General features: G+C 40.3%; 1 protein-coding gene across 1 annotated transcript in view; it reads right to left on the bottom strand.

Annotated features, from left to right (window-relative positions):
• Window positions 1–20399, bottom strand: part of OPRK1 (opioid receptor kappa 1) — a 210792-nt gene that overhangs the window by 36719 nt on the left and 153674 nt on the right. Inside the window, exons 2-3 of the mRNA XM_077267725.1 lie at window positions 11747–12076; window positions 2733–3085 (exon numbers count right to left, since the gene is read on the bottom strand). Coding sequence (XP_077123840.1) covers window positions 2733–3085; window positions 11747–12045 — 652 coding nt within the window. The 5' untranslated portion in view covers window positions 12046–12076. The remainder of the gene's footprint in view (window positions 1–2732; window positions 3086–11746; window positions 12077–20399) is intronic.

A 20399-nucleotide genomic window follows, 5' to 3' on the forward strand; every position in this document is an offset into this window, starting at 1 on the left:
GCTTCCCCAAACTGGTGTCCATAGATCGGGGCCCTGTCCTTTTGTCTGCCCTAATTCACACACTGAGGTCAACTCTTACACATGTTAAGGTTTTTACCATTAGGCAGTGTAGGACTGTCCAGATCAGGGTCACCTTGTCAATAGAGGGATGGCTTTTATGCTATTTTTGATCAAAAACAGTATTACTAAGAACCCTGTGTTATTTAGATGCACTTTTTCTTTTTACTCATTTATTTGCAGCAGAGTTTTTGCTCATTTTGTTTTTTTGTAGGTTTTATATGCTTTATGGCCAATGTGAACATGCATTTACAGTATGTGCTGCATGTGTACCAACTTAAATCAAGCTCAATCTTTGTGGGGGGTTTTATTGATCCAGTAGTTGATGCAACAGGAGCCCCAACCAAGTACTGAGTGCATACATTTCAGTAAGTCAATATTTCAGATTTTAACCCTAGAACGCATACCTGGGGCCTCGCAGGCCTGCCAGGTTACTTGTTTTCTATTTTCTGTAAAAGTACTTTAGTTAGAATTTTGAAAATCTAGGTAATCCTCAGGTATATAGTTGTTAGTAATTTCCAGTTATTCATATATTTTTATGTTACAGACATTTCGGTATAACAACCTTTTTTTGGGACTACCCCATATTCACGCACCTGGGGCCTTTTAGGCCTGTACTAGGTTTACATGTGATACACAGATTTGCTTATCAAGGCAAATTACAGAGGCAATGATCCAATGTGGAATATGCTTTCTGGAACATCCAGAGCAAAGAGAAAAAAAAATAAAGCGCTGCTATATTTGTCCAGCAAAGAAGGAAAGAAAATCGGAGTGTTTCTGTTCTACTTGCGGACAAAATGTATGCAAGGAACATTCAGCCGAAAAAATAATATGCGAGAATTGTCAGGGGAATATGTAAAGTTACAAATAAATATTCCTGCACCAAGTTGGCTACAACTAGTGTTGAGCATTCCGATACCGCAAGTATCGGGTATCGGCCGATATTTGCTGTATCGGAATTCCGATACCGAGATCCGATACTTTTGTGGTATCGGGTATCGGTATCGAAACAACATTAATGTGTAAAATAAAGAATTAAAATAAAAAATATTGCTATACTCACCTCTCCGACGCAGCCTGCACCTTACCGAGGGAACCGGCAGCGTTGTTTGCTTAAAATTCGCGCTTTAACTTCCTTACGCGAAGTCCCGGCTTGTGATTGGTCGCGCGCCGCCCATGTGACCGCGACGCAACCAATCACAACGCCGGAACGTAATTTTAAAATCCTGAAGGACCTGAAATTACGTCACGGCTTGCTGTGATTGGTTGCGTCCCGGCCACATGGGCGGCGCGCGACCAATCACAAGCCGGGACTTCGCGTAAGGAAGTTAAAGCGCAAATTTTAAGCAAAGAACGCTGCCGGTTCCCTCGGTAAGGTGCAGGATGCGTCGGAGAGGTGAGTATAGCAATATTTTTTATTTTAATTCTTTATTTTACACATTAATATGGATCCCAGGGCCTGAAGGAGAGTTTCCTCTCCTTCAGACCCTGGGAACCATCAGGAATACCGTCCGATACATGAGTCCCATTGACTTGTATTGGTATCGGGTATCGGTATCGGATTAGATCCGATACTTTGCCGGTATCGGCCGATACTTTCCGCTACCGATACTTTCAAGTATTGGACGGTATCGCTCAACACTAGCTACAACCAAAAAATGTTTTCATAAAAAAATTGCATATAGAATGCCTATATTTGGCGTGCCCGTTTACTTACTTTGTTGTTGTTTTATGTACATAATTATGTTTTGAAATATACACATCTTAGGCTGTGTTCCCAGTAGCGCTGGGGTTCGCCAGAAGGGGATCCATAATGGATCTGACCTCCTGGTAACTCCAGGATTCCGCCAGCCTTAGCTGGGGTCACCAGGAGGTCAGATCCATTACGGATCCCCTCCTGGTGGACCCCAGCGCTAGTTGGAATGCATCCTTACCTTGCAATTGTAAAATAAATTTTGAAAAGTATTTTTATTTGAGTTATTCCATGATAATTGTAAACAGGCCTAAAAGGCCCCAGGTGCGTGAATGTGTAGATTTCTATGGGTATGCGTTCTAGGGTTAAAATCTTTTTTCAAGCTGGTGACATAAAGTATTCTAATTTACTGAGATAATGACTTTTGGGTTTTCATTGGCTGTAAGCCATAATCATCAACATTGACAGAAATAAACACTTGAAATAGATCACTCTGTTTGTAATGACTCTATATAATATATGAGTTTCACTTTTTGGTACTGAAGAACTGAAATAAATTAACTTTTTGATGATATTCTAATTTTGTGAGAAGCACCTGTATTTTTATTCCAAGATCTATAGATTAAAATGTAGTTTGTTTGTGGGACAACCCCTTTATTGAATATTGTTAAACATGACTTCAAGGGTACTATTAAATGCAATTTTTGTTCCTAGTAGCACAAGACATTCAACAGAATTACATACCATTGGACTGAATATCAAAGCTAATAAAAATTTTGTAGGCACTTAAAATTAATTGAGAACAATTGTCCTATGATAAAAGATTTGTAGATATCAATAAGATTTCCTGAAATTGCATTTCTATCTTTCAGTTTGAATGGTCAAGAGAGACGTGTTCTAACAGAGGTACTTGGAGTTTCTTCAGTTGAAAGGAACATTAATTATTACGAGGGTATTCAAATATATATAGAAACATACTCACCATCACTTATTTTGGTGCCTCCAAGTACGATAGCAGATATTCCAACAGAGGAGGAAAGCATCCAGATACACACATTGATGATTTTTGCTTTTAAAGGTGTGCGGAAATCAAGTGCCTTTACAGGATGGCACACAGCAATATATCGGTCAACACTCATCATGGTCAAAGTGAATATACTGGTAAACATATTATAATAGTCAATAGATATAACTATTTTACATAAAATATCTCCAAATGGCCAAGAGTTCATTAAGAATTCAGTGCTTTGAAAAGGCATTGTGGTAGTCACCAGAGCATCAGCCAATGCCAGATTAAAGATATAAATGTTGGTAGCAGTCTTCATTTTGGTGTATCTGTTGAGAGAAAATATAAAGGCTACTGAAACTCGATAAACTTGTAGAAGAAGATTGTGTAATAGTCCAAGTTTGTTGAATTAATAAATAATGTTTTAGGCCTTTGCAAAAAACAAACAAACAAACAATCATTTATCGTAACATAATAAAAAATGTGCAATTGTATCTTAATGCTATATCAAAATAAAAGCCAAGGTATATGCGCTTAGTATACTATATAACAGAGGTGTCAAACTGCATTCCTCGAGGGCCGCCAACAGGTCATGTTTTCAGGATTTCCTTAGCATTCCACAAGGTGCTGGAATCATTCTGTGCAGGTGATTAAATTATCACCTGTGCAATAAAAGGAAATCCTGAAAACATGACCTGTTGGCGGCCCTCGAGGAATGCAGTTTGACACCTCTGCTATATAAGATTAGCACAAAATAATAAAGAGCCGATTAAATACTATAGACAAAATAGAATTAATTTACCATATATTATATGCATTACACAGTAGAGTTGGTGAAAATTAATTCGCAGGACTCGGTCCATCGACCACACCAGTAATCTCTGTTCACTTGATGGAAGCCTTAAGAGCCACCTTCTACTTGATGGTATCTGTGTCTCTACTTTTTATTAACGGACCCGATGTGATGTCACATGTACTGCAATGATGTGCTACTTTAAAGAAAAGCCTCATATGCTGGGAGATAGATACAGCTCTCTGTCTCTGGGAGACAGCTCTCGAGCTCCTGTCCAGTGGCCACATATTACTGAAGTGTCTGATAGACAGAGTCTGATTCTCACAAACTCTACTATAAAGGATATAGCTAACTGTACAATTTTGAATATGGGAGAGTACAATATTAACAAGTGGTCCACAGGCCCAAATTTAAAGTGAATCTTCAGTTAGGACGACTACTTTTCAAAAGAAAGCAACCCTGGAGAATTTAAGGAAAGCTGCACTTTTAAGTAATTTTTGTCAATATAATACCAGATTCTCCAAAGGCCACCCTACACCAGTTCTCTTCTTTGCTAAAAAAGAGGAAGAGGCTCTAAGGGCTCGCATTGTCTCCTTTTGAAATCCTGTCATGGTTGTTTATGATTTTTTAGAACTCAGAAATCCTGCTTTAAACCTTTGTGTTATATATATTAGTGATGGCACAGAATGAAATAGCGCACTCCTCAGTCTTGACGATAAACTTTTTCTTTATTGAAGCATATTCATGGGTACAAGCGGGTGGATGCTCACATCCACCCGCTTGTACCCATGAATATGCTTCAATAAAGAAAAAGTTTATCGTCAAGACTGAGGAGTGCGCTATTTCATTCTGTGCCATCATCATCGTTTGTGAAACCCTTGGATGCAGCACCCTCATTAAGACGGACTCTATTTGGGACTACGAGTTCCTGCTACTTGGAATAAAAATTCCTAACACGAGGGGTAAGTGCAGCCCAGCAGTGCCAATTTTCTGCTTTCAGACTTTCTTTGCTTGTGGTATTTATATATATTAGTGTGGAGATACGTGGGTCAGTGGGTGGTCTGGCCTGGCTCTCTTTAGAAAGATTGCATTGACTACCAAATTCTACATAGGAGGTGCCCTGTTGAGACAAAGTCCGGAACTTAATGCAAGACCTCTCTGGGTTGATGGTAAAAAGGGTCAACGGGGTGTCATTAATAGTCCAATAGTTCACGCCGCTCTGATGCCCAAGCGATCAGACAGCATCCTTGCCCAGACTGTCAAACTAATCCACAGGTATTTGTTTCAATCAGCTGTGGGCACCAGGTGAATCAGCATCAAGGTCTCAAAGCTTTGCAGTTGTTCATCAAGCTCTGTGTTGGACTCATTAAACACTGGTATGACTCTCTAGTGGAGATGATTTCCTTGGTGGTGGGCTATCATGGAGGTAAGGTCCATCACTGGCAGTAGAGGTACTGGAACTCCCAAAACCGATTCAATAACACAAGCCCTCTCCTTGCTGGAGGCTCCATGTTCCAATGCGATCAACAATTCCTGTATTCAGGCTGCTTGGGACTGGGTGTTTGATTACAGACTACCACTGGATCCTTGATTTGGCAAGCAGTTTAGTTCCCCTGGGTTCACCACAGTGGAGTTTTCATCATTATCCACGATGTTCTGGGCATCACAAAGGACCAATTCATGAATTCGATTTTACCAAGTGTTGGTGGCCGGGAATTCAATCCATCAAAGCTGGCATAGCTCCCATAGTCGCCTTTTGTTGTTGCTGCTCTACATTCCCTCCAGTCCTTTTTGCAGGGTTGAGCTGGTGTGGCTGGATATGGTGGTATCCAAAATCTGTTGTGTATGCCTCACCTATTGCCTGCTTTGCTTGCCTATGTGCTATATGGTGGAGTCTGGGACAGAGTCAGAGGCTGGGACATCACACATCTTACCCACACCAAGAATAGCAGGCCCAACTTCCATCAGGGTTTCAGTCTCCTCATATTCCAGTTCCTGTCTCTCCTCCTCCTCATCCTCAGCAGAACTAGCCATCAATCCCCAGCTGGGAAATCTGCAGCACTGTCTTGGCGAAGCGGCAGCATGCTCTGCTGAAGTTCATCTGCTTAGATGATAACGCTCTCAACAAAGCCAAGCTGTTGAAAGGGATAGAAGAACAGAACAATCAATGGCTGTCCCCGCTGAACCTCCAACCAAGTGTGGTTGTGTGCGATAATGGTGGTAACTTGGTGGTGGCTTTAAAGCTCGGCAAGCTGGTACATGTTCCATGCATGGCCCCTATGCTGAACTAGGTTGTACCGTGGTTTTTAAAAACATACCCTGATTTGCTGGACCTACTTGCCAAGATATGCCATGTCAGCACACATTTAAAATGTCATCTCAGGTTTTTGCAGATCTAGCTTCGCTGCAGCAGCGCTTTAATTTGCCTAATCACTGACTGATTTGTGACCTGCTCAAACTCTGGAATTCGACCTTTCATATGTTGGCAAGTCTTAGTGAGCAGCAGAGATCAATATCAGAATTCCAGCTTCTCAATGCCTATCAGAGTAACACTCACTCCCCACACATAACAACTGCCGAGTGGGTGTGGATCGCTGACATAAGTGAGGTTCTTCAAACCTTTGAGTACTGCACCAAGATCGTGAGCACTGATGATGCTATTATCAACATAACCATCCCACTGCTCTGTCTATTAAAATGTTTGCTGCAGAATCTCAAAGAGGAAGCTTGGAATGCCGAGCAGGTGGCTATGGAGAAAGATTTTACAGTGACTGCTACCATACAGCCCAGCCTCACACAGTATTCTCAGGCCACATTGGGTGATGATGAGGAACAGGAGGAGGAGGACAAGGATGAGGAGGAACAGGAGTTTTTGCTCTGCACTACAAAGGGAACTCCCAATCCCAGCTTCATGCCTGTCCAGTATGGATTGCCTGAAGAGGAGGAGGAGGAGGCTATGCATTGTGAGGAGAGGATGGTTAATGTTCTTTCTGGTGAGGACAATGAACGTTTGACTCTTTGTAGTCTGCCACACATGGCAGAGTTCATGTCCATATGCCATTCCCAAGTCCCTTGTGTGAAACACATTTTGTCCAACATAAAATATTGACTGTGCACTAGGGTTGAGCGAAATGGATCGGTCAATTTCATAAGTCGCCGACTTTCGGCAAAGTCGGGTTTCGTAAAACCTGAGCCGATCTCAGTGTGAGATCGGCCATGCGGTCGGCGATCTTCGCACCAAAGTCGCGTTTCGTATGACGCTTTAACCGCCATTTTTTCAGCTAATGAAGGAGTGTGGGCAGCGTGATGACATAGGTCTCGTCTTGCTTTGTGCGGCGTCACAGGGGGTGGGGGTATAAACGCCATCTTACCGTTTTGGATGTAGTGATTTACACAGTCCTAGGAATGTAGTGATTTACACTGTCCAAGGAGAGAGAGAGAGAGGGAGAGAGAGAAAAAAAAAATATCCCCATTGACTTGCATTGGGTTTCGTGTTTCGGTTGGCCCCCCGACTTTTCACAATAATCGGCCGATTTCACACGAACCGACTTTTGAGAAAGTCGGGTTTCACGAAACCCGACTCGATCCTAAAAAAGTAAAAGTCGCTTAACCCTACTGTGCACCTTTCTTGACCCACTGTACAAGGAGGAATTTGCTTCTCTCATGTCGGAGGCAGACGTGCCATTTTCAGTGCATGCATGCAAGAGGGCCATTGTGGAAGTATTGCTAAAAAGATTACCCTCAAACAACGCTTCTGGCAGAGGAAGCAGCTTTTTTACCCATAAGGATTACAGGGGAGGACCACGTATGTTTTATGGTATTTTCCATTTTATTTGCAGTAAATCTCAATGCATTTATATGAAGTAGTGAGTGGGTCCTAGAGATTGATCTGAGCTAGAGAAATGATTATTTTGTGTAACCATAAAACATCCATTGAATAGTAAGTGAATAGTCTCCATGGAGCTTCAAGAACATGTATCAAATGAGATGATAATTAAATAGGGATGACTAGTCAAAGGTTGAGTCTGCATGTGATTACAGATAATTTATCATCAGAATAAAAATACAACCCATTCTTTATATAAACAGGTCTTATGTTTCATTTCATGAAAAAAAGCAATACTTATCTTACCTATCAAATGAACTAGTAAACAATAGAAGTATGTTGCTGCTCTGTAGTGTGTAAACTGGGGATCACAGTATGCAACTTAAAGCAGATCGATGAATGAAGAATGGAGTCTAATATCCTGAAACTCACAGATTGACACGAATTCATACATTTTGAGATATGATTTACAGTTCACCAAAAAAGAAAAGAAAATTTGCCTGGCATCATCTCCTACCCTGCTAAAGCATTAGGGAGTGGGCTAATGTCATTTTACGGTGCCGCGCGGGTCTCTACCTAATGCTCAGCTGCTACGACATCTAATGGATTATCACTAGAGATAGGCGAACCACCCAATGTTTGGGATCAGTGGGTTCACCCGAGTTTTTCGGTAAAGTTCAAGTTCGGGACTGGAGATTACGCAAACTTGCGTCTGAACCCCGAACTTGGACTTTACAGATATGGGATGGGGTGGGGGGGCTATAAAATAAAGCATAAAATTAATAATAAACATTGTAATTATACTTACCTATCCAGCAACGTATCCTCCCATCCCGCTGTCTCCCGGCCGCATCTGCTTCCGGGGCCTCTCATTACCTTCTGGCGGTATTCACTGCAGTCGGCAGTCTTCGGCTTTTTCCGGCAGTATTCGTGCAGTGACGTCAGGTAAGTATAATATTTATAATGTTTATTATTAATTTTATGTTTTCTTTTACAGCTGCCCTGGACCCGAACTGGACCCGAACTGTAACACGGGTTTCCCATGGAAGCCCGTGTTCGGGACCTTCTGACCAAACACTATGTGTTCAGTACGGTCCCGAACTTTACAGTTCAGGTTCGCCCATCCCTAATTATCACACCTTGTACAGGATGGTTTCGTACCTAGGCCATCACAGATCAGTGGTTCTCAGTGGGGCTCAGTTTGTACGGCAGAGTCTCTTTTCATCTCCAGAGTCACTGGGAAAGCCTCTTTTCTCTGTAGAGTGTAAGATCTCGCTCCTGAAAAGTGTACGTTTTTATTGCCAGCAGGGTTCTCTCTCTCTCCCACCTGCAAAGTGTTTGCTCCTATAGTCAGTTGGGTCCTCTCTCTCCCTCATGTGTTTTCTGAGCAATTACAAGCTTTCCAGTATTGAGATTACAGCAAATGTATTTGCAGCTATTCAACTATTTGGTGAAAATTCTTCAAAGTCAATAAATTCAAGTTTCCAAGGATCCATCCATCTCTAACCCTAAACAAATTAGGATGGTTGATAAGACAAGGGCAGATGTTGCTATTATTATTTATAATCCCATGATATAACAGATGTTAATGCAGATTAAATAAAAGCTATAAAAACCTTAAAGACTATGCACACTTATATGAAGAAAAAAAAATGTTAAGGCTATGCAAGGGGTCATTATACTGTGTGTAGAGCTATGTTGTGGAGGGTTATAGGCTGTGATGCTGTTTGAAGGGATATGTGGGGGCCACTATACCTTTTGGAGGGATATTGGGGGCCATTATACAGTGTGTGGTCCTTTATACAGTGTGGAGGATTGTGTGGGGTCTATCATACTGTGTGAAGGGATGTGTGGTAGATATTCTAGTGTGTGGAGGGCTGTGGAGGCCATTATACTGTATGGAAGACCATCATGCTGTATGGATGATCATACTATATGGAGGGTTGTGTGGGGGCTATCATACTGTGTGGGAGGATTGCGGGGGACCGTATACATAAAACATTAGACCAATGTTATTCAACGAGACAGTGCTAATTAGAGCATTTTTTCTTAGCTGTATTCGAAATGAGAAATTTCATTCCGAGATTGGTACAGGGTGAGAAATAAATCACATGCCATAAGAACCATCAGTATGGCACCTGATTTTTTCCGATACATTACAATTCTGCATAGGAAACAGTAAATGGTCCTGTAAAAGATTAATAGATGTTGAGTAAAAAAACGGATTGCACTTGGACAGCAGCACATGGATGATAAGTGAGGAAAAAATGTCCCACTCTCCTGGATGAGAATGGATCCGATTTTTTTTATACCAGCTATAAGCATACCTGAGGTTTTACAGTGTATTTTAAAGTGACATAACATATGCAAATATGTTTCTATCTTAAAGAGACAGTACACAAAAGTTAAATCTAACTCAATTATACTTTATATATTGCAAATATCAATATTTTCCCATCACAGCATTACCATTTCAATGCATGTATGTCAATATAAAACTTTACACATGTTAACAGGCACTTCCACCATAATGTCACTAAATAATGATACTTTATGGATAAAGTAGTGTAATTAATTTAACCCCATAACGACCAGAGGTATTTTTGGTTTTGCATTTTCATTTTTTGCTCCCCTTCTTCCCAGAGCCATAACATTTTTTTATTTTTTTTGTTAAAAAGGCCATGTGAGGGCTTGTTTTTAGCGGAACGAGTTTCACTTTTGAACGAAACCATTGGTTTTACCATGTCCTGTAGTAGAAAACGGGAAAAAAGGTGCAGTGAAATTGCAAAAAAAGGGCAATCCCACACTTTTTTTTAGTTGGCTTTTTTACTAGGTTAACTAAATGCTAAAACTGACCTGCCATTATGATTCTCCAGGTCATTATGAGTTCACAGACACCAAACATGTCTAGGTTCTTTTTTATCTAAGTGGTGAAAAAAATTCAAAACTTTGTTACAAAAATTAAAAAATGCGCCATATTCTGATACCCATTGCGTCTCCATTTTTCGTTATCTCGGGTTGAGTGAGGGTGTATTTTTCTGTGCACCGAGTTGACGTTTCTAATTATACCATTTTGGTGCAGATACGATCTTTTGATCGCCCATTATTGCATTTTAATTCAATGTCGCTTTGACCAAAAAAGTAATTCTGGCGTTTGGCCTTTTTTTCTCGCTATGCTATTTAGTGATCAGGTTAATCCTTTTTTTATTGATAGAATGGGCAATTCTGAATGTGGCGATAGCAAATATTTGTAGTTTTGATTTTTTATTGTTTTATTTTGAATGGGGCGAAAGGGGGGTGATTTGAACTTTTATGGTTTTTTTTGGCATGCTTCAATAGTCTCCATGGGGGAGACTAGAAGCTGCCATAACCTGATTGGCTCTGCTACATACAGGTGATGATCAGTTTGTCTGTATGTATCTGAATTACTCACTTGCTATGAGCACCGCCCAGTGGTCGGCGCTCACAGCAATCTGGCAGTGACAACCATAGAGGACTCCAGGAGACCTATGGTTGTCATGCCAACCCATCAGTGTCCCGCGATCACGTGATGGGGGTCACTAGTGGGCAGATTTCCGGCACAGTTGCAGGAAGTGCATGTTAAAAGCGTTTGACAGCTGCTTTTAACTGGTTAATAGCCATGGGTGGATCGCGATTCCACCCGCGCCTATTCTGGGCACATGTCAGCTGTTCTAAACAGCTGACATGTGTCGGGAAAGATGTGGGCTCACCGCCAGAGCCCACATCAAAGGGAGGGTGTCCGACATCAGTGTACTATTACGCCCGATATCAGAAAAGGGTTAAGGCATACATTACACATCTTAACATTATCTTTCCACTTACTTGTTCAAGGATGGTGACTAACTTAATCTAACTGAAAGAACCCCTCCAAATGTTGCACCAACATTTGAAATCCAGAATAAATGTCTTGACCTCTTAAAGAAGACTTCCTTCTTCTTCTTTAAGTAAGTCTGTGTATTTGTGCATGTAGATCTTTCAGCTTCTCTGATTAAAAGATAAAATTTTGTAGACTTTGTTAAAACAAATATCAAATGATCTAGTCAAAGATAATCTATTGAAAAATATCATTTCAAATATTTCAGAGCAGCACCAATGGTTCCAGTAATATGCTAAGCAGAATGATCTTGCATTTTGGGAGCACAGCATTTTAGGAGATAAAACATGTAGCACCTCTGAAAATATAGCAATATTCTCTCAAAATTACTCTCGTCTCTGCTAATGATTGCAATAACTAGTGACTCACTTCTAGTAATAGTTAATCACTATTATTTAGCATTTTAAATAATTATCATGTTAGGCACACATTGATAATACACAAATATCTGTATCTGTTTGAATCTGTCTACTTACCGTATAATAACAAACATAACCAGAGCATTGCCCACCAAGCCAACGACAAAAACCATGGAGTAGACCGCTGTAATAATTACAGAAATTGTAGGCGAAATAGTGGTATGGTTGCTCTCATGCATCGGTGACACGGTATAATCACTAACATTCTCATAGTCACCCCATCCCACCAGCAAAGTGGAGTTAGGATAACAGATGGAAGTGCAGACTGGTATGCAACCTGGGGAGCACGTGGTACCCATTGAAGCTTTCTTTGGGTCAACCTCCTCTTCTCGAAAAATCTGTACTGGAGGTTCCATCTGTGCAAAGCAACTGAAGCTCTGGAAAACACTGTATAGATACAAAAAATGGTGAACAATGGTCATATTCAAGCAGATGAAAATAAAACACATAACTAAGTGATTATACTTATTAATGTATAATACTATAAATAATATAATTAATAACTAATATACATTTATAATTCTTGGTTTACTCTAATTTTTTAATTAATATTTCAAATAATAAACCAAGAATCAATAAAACAAAGCATTCCTATACGATAACATTTGATATAGCATATATCATATATCAGCTCAAATGTGAACAGTGCCGGAGAGCTCTCTTTGCTGCTATATGTTCTCCTGCACATGATGTTCTTCACATTGGTGAAATATCCTTTCATCATGTCTATAGATAATATCTTTTTTCTAAATCAAAAGTTTCATATTTTCATTTGTAAAGTCACAGATTGGTTCTAATTGTCCTTGATTGGTTCAGCATATCAACAATGTATCATGCATGGTATAACAAACACTAAGAGGAAGATCAAAGTAAACAAAATTACAAATTAGGACAATGGTTTTTATGCTAAACTGGCCCTCGCTATTGATCGATTAAACTGTGAAATGTATTATCTTAGCACGGTTATAACTTTACATTTCTAAATGTTCAGTTGTATTAGAAGCATTGCAACTTTACTATGTATTTTTGCCCACAGGTAATTTGCATTGTAATTGTACTCTAATTCAATGCAAATTGTGGTAAAATGCTGACTTCCTGCAACAGCGAAGTAGTTCCCAATTTTCTACATGGATCTCTTATATAAGTGAAAAGCTTGAAAAGGCTACACAGGTTCATCAAGTCTAACCAGAATCCTACAATGTTAGCCCAAAGGAATATAAAGACCACTGTGCTTCTATACATCTGTGATATGGCGTGCTATCCTGAGATTCACCCACAGGTATGGAGACGTGATGATTTGGCTGTCCTGGATGCCTCCAGAAGTAGTATTGTAAGTCAGCTGTCCTGGATCCATGCTTGATCTTCCACAGACCGAGTAGACACCCTGCCAGCTGGTCACGTCTGTTCTCACAGTGGTCTGCAAAAATCTGCCGCCCTGTGCCCGTGCCCAAGGGACATCACTAAAGCCACAGGCTTTCCTTCGCAAAGGAGAAAAAGTCTGCCTGTTCATTGAAAACGTTTATGAGACTCTCTTTTGTGGAGAGCACTTAGTCATGGCTGGTTTATGGTAAAATTATGTTCTTTCCAGATTATGGCCCCCACAGTTCTCACTGGAACCTTCAGTTGTTTAGAAATTCTTCAGTAACCAATGTCATCAGTATGTTTTGCAACAATAAGGTCTTGAGACAGCTCACTGGTTTTATCCATCATTTGGCCATTCATAGGCCATCAGTTGAACCAGCTGATATTATTTTTCACTTAGTGGTAGGATTGCTTTCTAATTACTAATAGTTTCTCATAATTGTACATAACTTAATTTATGGGCATCTGTGGTTTGATTTATTTTGCCTGTGAGAATTGGATGGGTTGTTATCAACATCTGGTGAAAATTTCATGTCCTAGGATCTTTAGAAATATATTTACTTAGAAAATTAGTATCGTGTTCAATACATATTTCACCCCTGTATTTACAAAATACAGGTGCTTCTCCCGAAATTAGAATATCATCAAATGTAAATTTATTTCAGTTCTTCAATACAAAAAGTCAAACTCATATAATGCATAGAGTCGTTACAGAGTGATCTCTTTCAAGTGTTTATTTCTGTTTATGTTGATGATTATGGCTTACAGCCAATGAAAACCCAAAAGTCATATTCTCAGTAAATTAGAATACTTTATAACACCAGCATGAAAAATGATTTTAAAATCCTAAATGTTGGCCTACTGAAATGTATGTTCAGTAAATGCACTCAATACTTGGTTGGGGCTCCTTTTGCATCAATTACTGCATCAATGCGGTGTGGCATGGAGGTGATCAGCCTGTGGCACTGCTGAGGTGTTATGGAAGCCCAGGTTGCTTTGATATTAGCCTTCAGCTCGTCTGCATTGTTGGGTCTGGTGTCTCTCATATTCCTCTTGACAATACCCCATACATTCTCTATGGGGTAAAGGTCAGGCGAGTTTGCTGGCCAATCAAGCACAGTGATACTGTTGTTTTTAAACCTGGTATTGGTTCTTTTGGCAGTGTGGACAGGTGACAAGTTCTGCTGCAGAATGAAATTTCAATCTCCTTGTTGGCAGAGGAAAGCGTGAAGTGCTCTAAAGTTGCCTGGTAGATGGCTGCGCTGACTTTGGTCTTGATAAAACACAGTGGATCTACAGCAGCAGATGACATGGCTCCCCTAACCATCACTGATTATGGAAACTTCACAGTAGACCTCAAGCAGCTTGGATTGTGTGCCTCTCCTCTCTTCCTCCAGACTCTGGGACCTTGATTTCCAAATGAAAAGCAAAATTTAATTTAATCTTAAAACAACACCTTGGACCACTGAGCAACTGTCCAGTTCTTTTTCTCCTTGGCCCAGGTTAGACGCTTTTGGTCATGAGTGGCTTGATACAAGGACTGCAACACTTGCAGCCCATGTCCTGGATACATCTCTGTGTGGTGGCTCTTGAAGCAATGACTCCAGCAGCAGTCCTCTCCTTGTGAATCTCCCCCAAATTTTTGAATGGCCTTTTCTTAACAATCCTTCCAAGGCTGTGGTTATCCCAGTTGCTTGTGCTCCTTTTTCTACCACACTTTTTCCTTCCACTCAACTTTCCATTAATATGTTTGGATACAGCACTCTGTGAACAGTGAGCTTCTTTAGCAATGCACTTGTGTGGCTTTCCCTCCTTGTGGAGTGTGTCAATGACTGCCTTCTGGACATCTGTCAGGTCAACAGTCTTCCCCATGATTGTGAAGCCTACTGAAACAGACTAAGGGACCTTTATAAACATTTAGAAAGCCTTTGCAGGTGTTTTTTTATTCTAATTTACTGAGATAATGACGTTTGGATTTTCATTGGCTGTAAGCCGTAATCATCAACATTAACAGAAATAAACACTTGAAATGGATCACTCTGTTTGTAATGATTCTATATAATATACAAGTTTCACTTTTTGCATTAAAGAACTGAAATAAATTAACTTTTTGATGATACAATAATTTTGTGAGAAGCACCTGTACATTGGGTATGACTGAGATCACTTCATACAGTGACTGGAGCTATTCATTTTGATGCTGTTGTCTATCAATTTCCAATCAATGTAGGCATTTATTTGAAAGTCCGTCTCTCTCGCCCAAAACGAGAATGCAGTATTATGATATGTTACCTTATTATTATGGTAGCAGCAAGTAATATTGAAAGAATTGTATTATATAATTAGATTGCAGATTCAAACCCGAAGGGCTAAGAAACTAAGTGCCAGGTAACTAAAAATAATTACAAAATTGGCTGAAATAAATAAATAAATAAATAAATAAATAAAATAACATAAAACTTCAAATTGCCCATTGTCTCCAAATATGAAAATATAAAAGTTAGAAAAAAATGGGAAAAAACCCACTTATAATGTATCCTATGTAAAAGTCTGATCTATCAAAATATAAAATTAAATAACCTCCTTGGTAGACACAATAAGGAGAACATATTGACATGCCAAAATTGGAGTTTTTCAGTCCAGTTTCAATCTCCCCAAAAATGGAATAAATGCCAAATATGACTTTACATGTAACCCAAAATGGAATTAAAAAACCCTACAACTTTCCACACAAAATAATGCCCTCATACAGTTCTACCGATAGAAAAAAGATATGGTTCTCAGAAATTGGTGTCAAAACAATTCTTATTACCACATTCAGAATTTTTTAAAATCACTAGAATTAAAATAACTGAACAAGTTTGCTAATGATATCATAAAACTGACTGATCGAACCAAGGCCAGCTCCAGGTTTTCGTGAGCCCCAGTTGAAAGAGTCTCAGTGGGCCCTTTTTACATATATCACAATTCATGATGCACAGATATGGCAGAGATACAGTATATACTGTAGGTATAGTACAATGCCAAAGATTTCACTTCTTACATTACATGAATGATATCTATTGTAAATTCTACAATAGCTCAGAAAACAGACAGTATAGTCCTTCATACAGTATTATGGGCACCACATAGTGCTCCATAAAGAATAATGAGCCCCCTATATAGCTCCATACAGTATTATGGGCACCACATAGTGCTCCATAAAGAATAATGAGAACCATATATAGCTCCATACAGAATTATGGACCCCATAAAATGCTCCATACAGTATAAAGAGCAACATATAACGCCCCATGCAGTATAATGAGCCCATATAATATTCTATACAGTATAATGAGCCACATATATTGCCCCATACAGTATAAAATAGGCCCCATATATTGCTCCATACAGTATAGTGAGCAGCATATATTGCTCCATACATAATGGGTCCCATATAATGTTCCATGCAGTATAATGGGCTCCATATAATGCTCCAGTATATGATGAGCCCCATATATTGCTCCATATACAATGGGCCCCATATAATGCTCCATACAGTATAAGATGGGCCCCATAGAGTATAATGAACTCCCTATATTGCTCCATACAGTGTAGTGAGCGGCATATATTGCTCCATACATAATGGGTCCCATATAATGTTCCATGCAGTATATAATGGGCTCCATATAATGCTCCAGTATATGATGAGCCCCATATATTGCTCCATATATAATGGGCCCCATATAATGCTCCATACAGTATAAGATGGGCCCCATAGAGTATAATGAACTCCATATATTGCTCCATACAGAATAATGAGTCCCATATAATGCTCTATACACTATACGATGGGTCCCGTATACTGCTCTATACAGAATAGTTCCCCATATCATGCTCCATACAAAATACCCCCATATAATGCTCCATATATGATGGGACCCATATAATGCTCCATATATAATAGGTCCCATATGATGCTTCATATATAATGGGCTCCATATGATGCTCCAAATATAATGGGCTCCATATGATGTCCCATTATAATGGGCCCCATATATGATGCTCCAATATATGATGGGACAAAAATAGCGAGAAGGATGGGGGAAAGATATAATATATTACCCCGCCACCAGAAATCCGCAGCATATTCAGAGAAAATGGCAAAACATACCGAATTAATACTTAATTTTTACTTAATTAATCATAAAAAAGGTTTCAAACCTAATATATAAAATATCTGTGCAAACAGTGATATCAAAAATCACCAACAAATATTTACCTATATCATAAAAGCAGAGCCCATCTCCCTGTTTGGGAAGAAAAATTATTATGACAGTGGTCATATAATATGAGGGGCTAGCATGTCCATATTCTTAAAATAGCATACAAATAAATTGCTGGCTCTGTGCCAGATATATAATACAGATTGCAGAGGTAACAGAAAGGAACAATCTCACTGGATGTTGTACTCTCTGTGCTTCTCCTCTCCTCCTTGTAAGGGCAGGAGTCTCAGGAAGCCAGGGTCAGCCTAATAACAGGGACTGACAGGGATAATACCTGGACCCCCTGCTCTGTAAGTGGCAGAGGAAGGAGAAGAGGAGCAGCACGGAGAGTATAACATTCGGTGAGATTGTTCCTTTTTGTTACCTCTGCAAACTGTATGTTCTCCCTGTGTTTGCATGGGTTGCCTCCGGGTACTCCGGTTTCCTCTCACATTCCAAAGACATATTGATAGGGAATTTAGATTGTGAGCCCCATCAGGGACAGTGATGCTAATGTGTGCAAACTGTAAAGAACTGCGGAATATGTTAGCGATATATAAAAATAAAGATTATTATTATTATTATTATTATTATTATTATTATTAAATACAACAGAAAATAACCTCAGCCATGTGTGCTAGACTGCCAACAGCCAAGACTCACCTGTCATCACTAAAAGGTTGACTGTTCATGTTGTCCTCCTCCTCAACCTCCTCCTCGTCCTCATCCTCCCTCTCTTCCTCATTTTCAGGCCATGCCCGCTGAACAGATGAGATGAATGTGATATGGGTAGTACTGTCTGTAGCGCAGGCAACCAGCTCCTATTCCTCTCCACCTTCTCATTATCATCCAATCCATGTTAAGAAGTTGATATTAGTCTGGGCTGTGTAGCATCACCCAGTATAGTTTCTTGCTCCATTTGTAGGCTCAGGGGTGAAAGCCTAATATCAGTCTGTTAGACCTTTCAACAACTCCGCGGCTCCCAGCCTGTGACTGATGTTGATATTTTTGAGATGGAGGGGGAGAATCAGAGGTAGGAGGTGCTGGAAGTGCTGTAAAAGGTGAGGGAAACCCTGATTGAACCAGGGTTCGCAATACTTGGTGTTGGTAGCACGTGTTCCATCTAAGGATTTGACTGGGTCCCAGTTTCCACAATGTTCACTCAGTGTGCCACCAGGGAAATGTAGCATCCCTAGCCACAAGTCCAGGTGTCTGTGGTTAAGTGGCCCTTCCCAGTAATAGCGTTGGTCAGGGCAAAGGCTGATGTTATGGGACATGTTCTTGTGTAAGGCAGGGACAGTACATCAGGAGAAATAGTGGCGGCTGGGGACCGAATACAGAGGGACAGCAGCCGCCATGAGATTGTGGAAAGGTTCCATCTCCAAAAGCCTAAACAGCAACATTTCCAGGGCAAGCAGTATGGAAATGTAGCCTTTAGTCTTATGGACTGTGGGCGGGTGGCTGCATGTTTATGCTTGCATTCCAAATATTGTTGATATTGGTTCCAAATGTGCAAAGACAGGTGCAGAGTGGAAGGCATCTTCACTTGCATCATGGACAGGGGATTGGCAGCATGTACAACAGGGGAAGAGGCACTCATTTCATATGCAGACAATGTTTCTGAACCTTAGCATACGGCCCAACTAGTCGGGTGCTTTGCTCATGTGACTGAGCATGTGATGGTGGTCAGGGTTCTAGTTGAGCTGCTCCTGCTGATGCTGGAATGGCAGATGTTGTAAATGGCCTTTTTTGGGTTAACAGGACTCTTTTAAAAAAGTACCAGACTTGGTAACCCCTAAACCTTGGCCTTGCAAGTTTACTCATGTTGGTGTTCTGGGGAACTCTTGCCCACCTTGTGTCTCTGGCTACCCCACTGCCTCTTCCTGACTGTTGTGGTGCTGCGGATCCCTCCTCCTGTGCGCTGCTATTCTTGCTCTGCATGTCACCTTCCCAGGTTGGGTCAGTGACTTCATCGTACAACATCTCGTCTTCCACTTCCGCACCCTGGTCCTCCTCCTGACTTTCTAACTTAACATCACTTGCTGGCAATTGTGTCTCATCATCATCCACCTCTTAAGACAGTAATTGCATTTTCCCACCTTGGCCTTTTTTTGACTATGGCTGCTCAAATATTTGGGCACCGCTGCATGTGAGCTCCTCATGTCCCACTTGAAACAGGCAGGGTAAGAAGCCAGAATCTAAAAATGGAAATGTGAGCAGCTCTTCGAAGTGTCCAAGTGTGGGATCACTTGTCTCCGAGCATCTGACATGGTGGGAGGAGGATCAGGGTGAGGATTATGTGTTCAAGAATCATGGCTACAGGGACAGAACTATATGGAAGACAGGGTTGTGCTGGCAAAGTGACTGGAAGCATTATCTGCTATCCATCCAACAACCTTATCACACTTGTGTGGCTTCAAGAGTGGTGTTCCATGATCCCCTACTAAGTGAGACAGGAAGCTAGATCAACATTATGTGTGTGTTTCACCTTGTCTACGGCGTCTCTGCACTCACCATCAGCATCATATACTTCCCCATCCCTTACCATGCACGTTGCCCATTTTAAATTACGTATGATACATCCCTGTTGAGAAAACTTTGAAGGATTAGTGTCGCATGAAAATTTACCCACATCAGATGGACTTCCTACACTGCAGTATCAATATAACAATGCTATTTTTACCCAACAAGTCTGGCTTTTTTGTTTTGATGCACAACTGTATAAATGCCAAACAATATTTTACTGGTGAAACAAATTTGCAGTATTACTATCGCAAGAAAATTTGCCCACCTCAGATAAACTTCTTACACTGCAGTATCAATATAGCGATGCTATTTGTAAGTGATCCAAGTCTGGCTTTTTGCTTTGATGCACAACTGGAGCAGTATAAATGCCATAATACTATTTCACTGCTGAAAAAACTTTTCAGTATTACTATCGCAGGTAAATTGACCCACCTCAGATGAACTTCCTAATTTGCAGTATCAATATAGTGATGCTATTTATAACCAAGCAATTCTGGCTTTTTTGTTTTGATGCACAACTGGAGCAGTATAAATGCCATATGATATTTCACTGCAGAAAAAACTTTGCGGTATTACTA

Source organism: Ranitomeya variabilis, chromosome 6 (assembly GCF_051348905.1).
Source record: "Ranitomeya variabilis isolate aRanVar5 chromosome 6, aRanVar5.hap1, whole genome shotgun sequence".
NCBI classification, from domain to species: Eukaryota; Metazoa; Chordata; class Amphibia; order Anura; family Dendrobatidae; genus Ranitomeya; species Ranitomeya variabilis.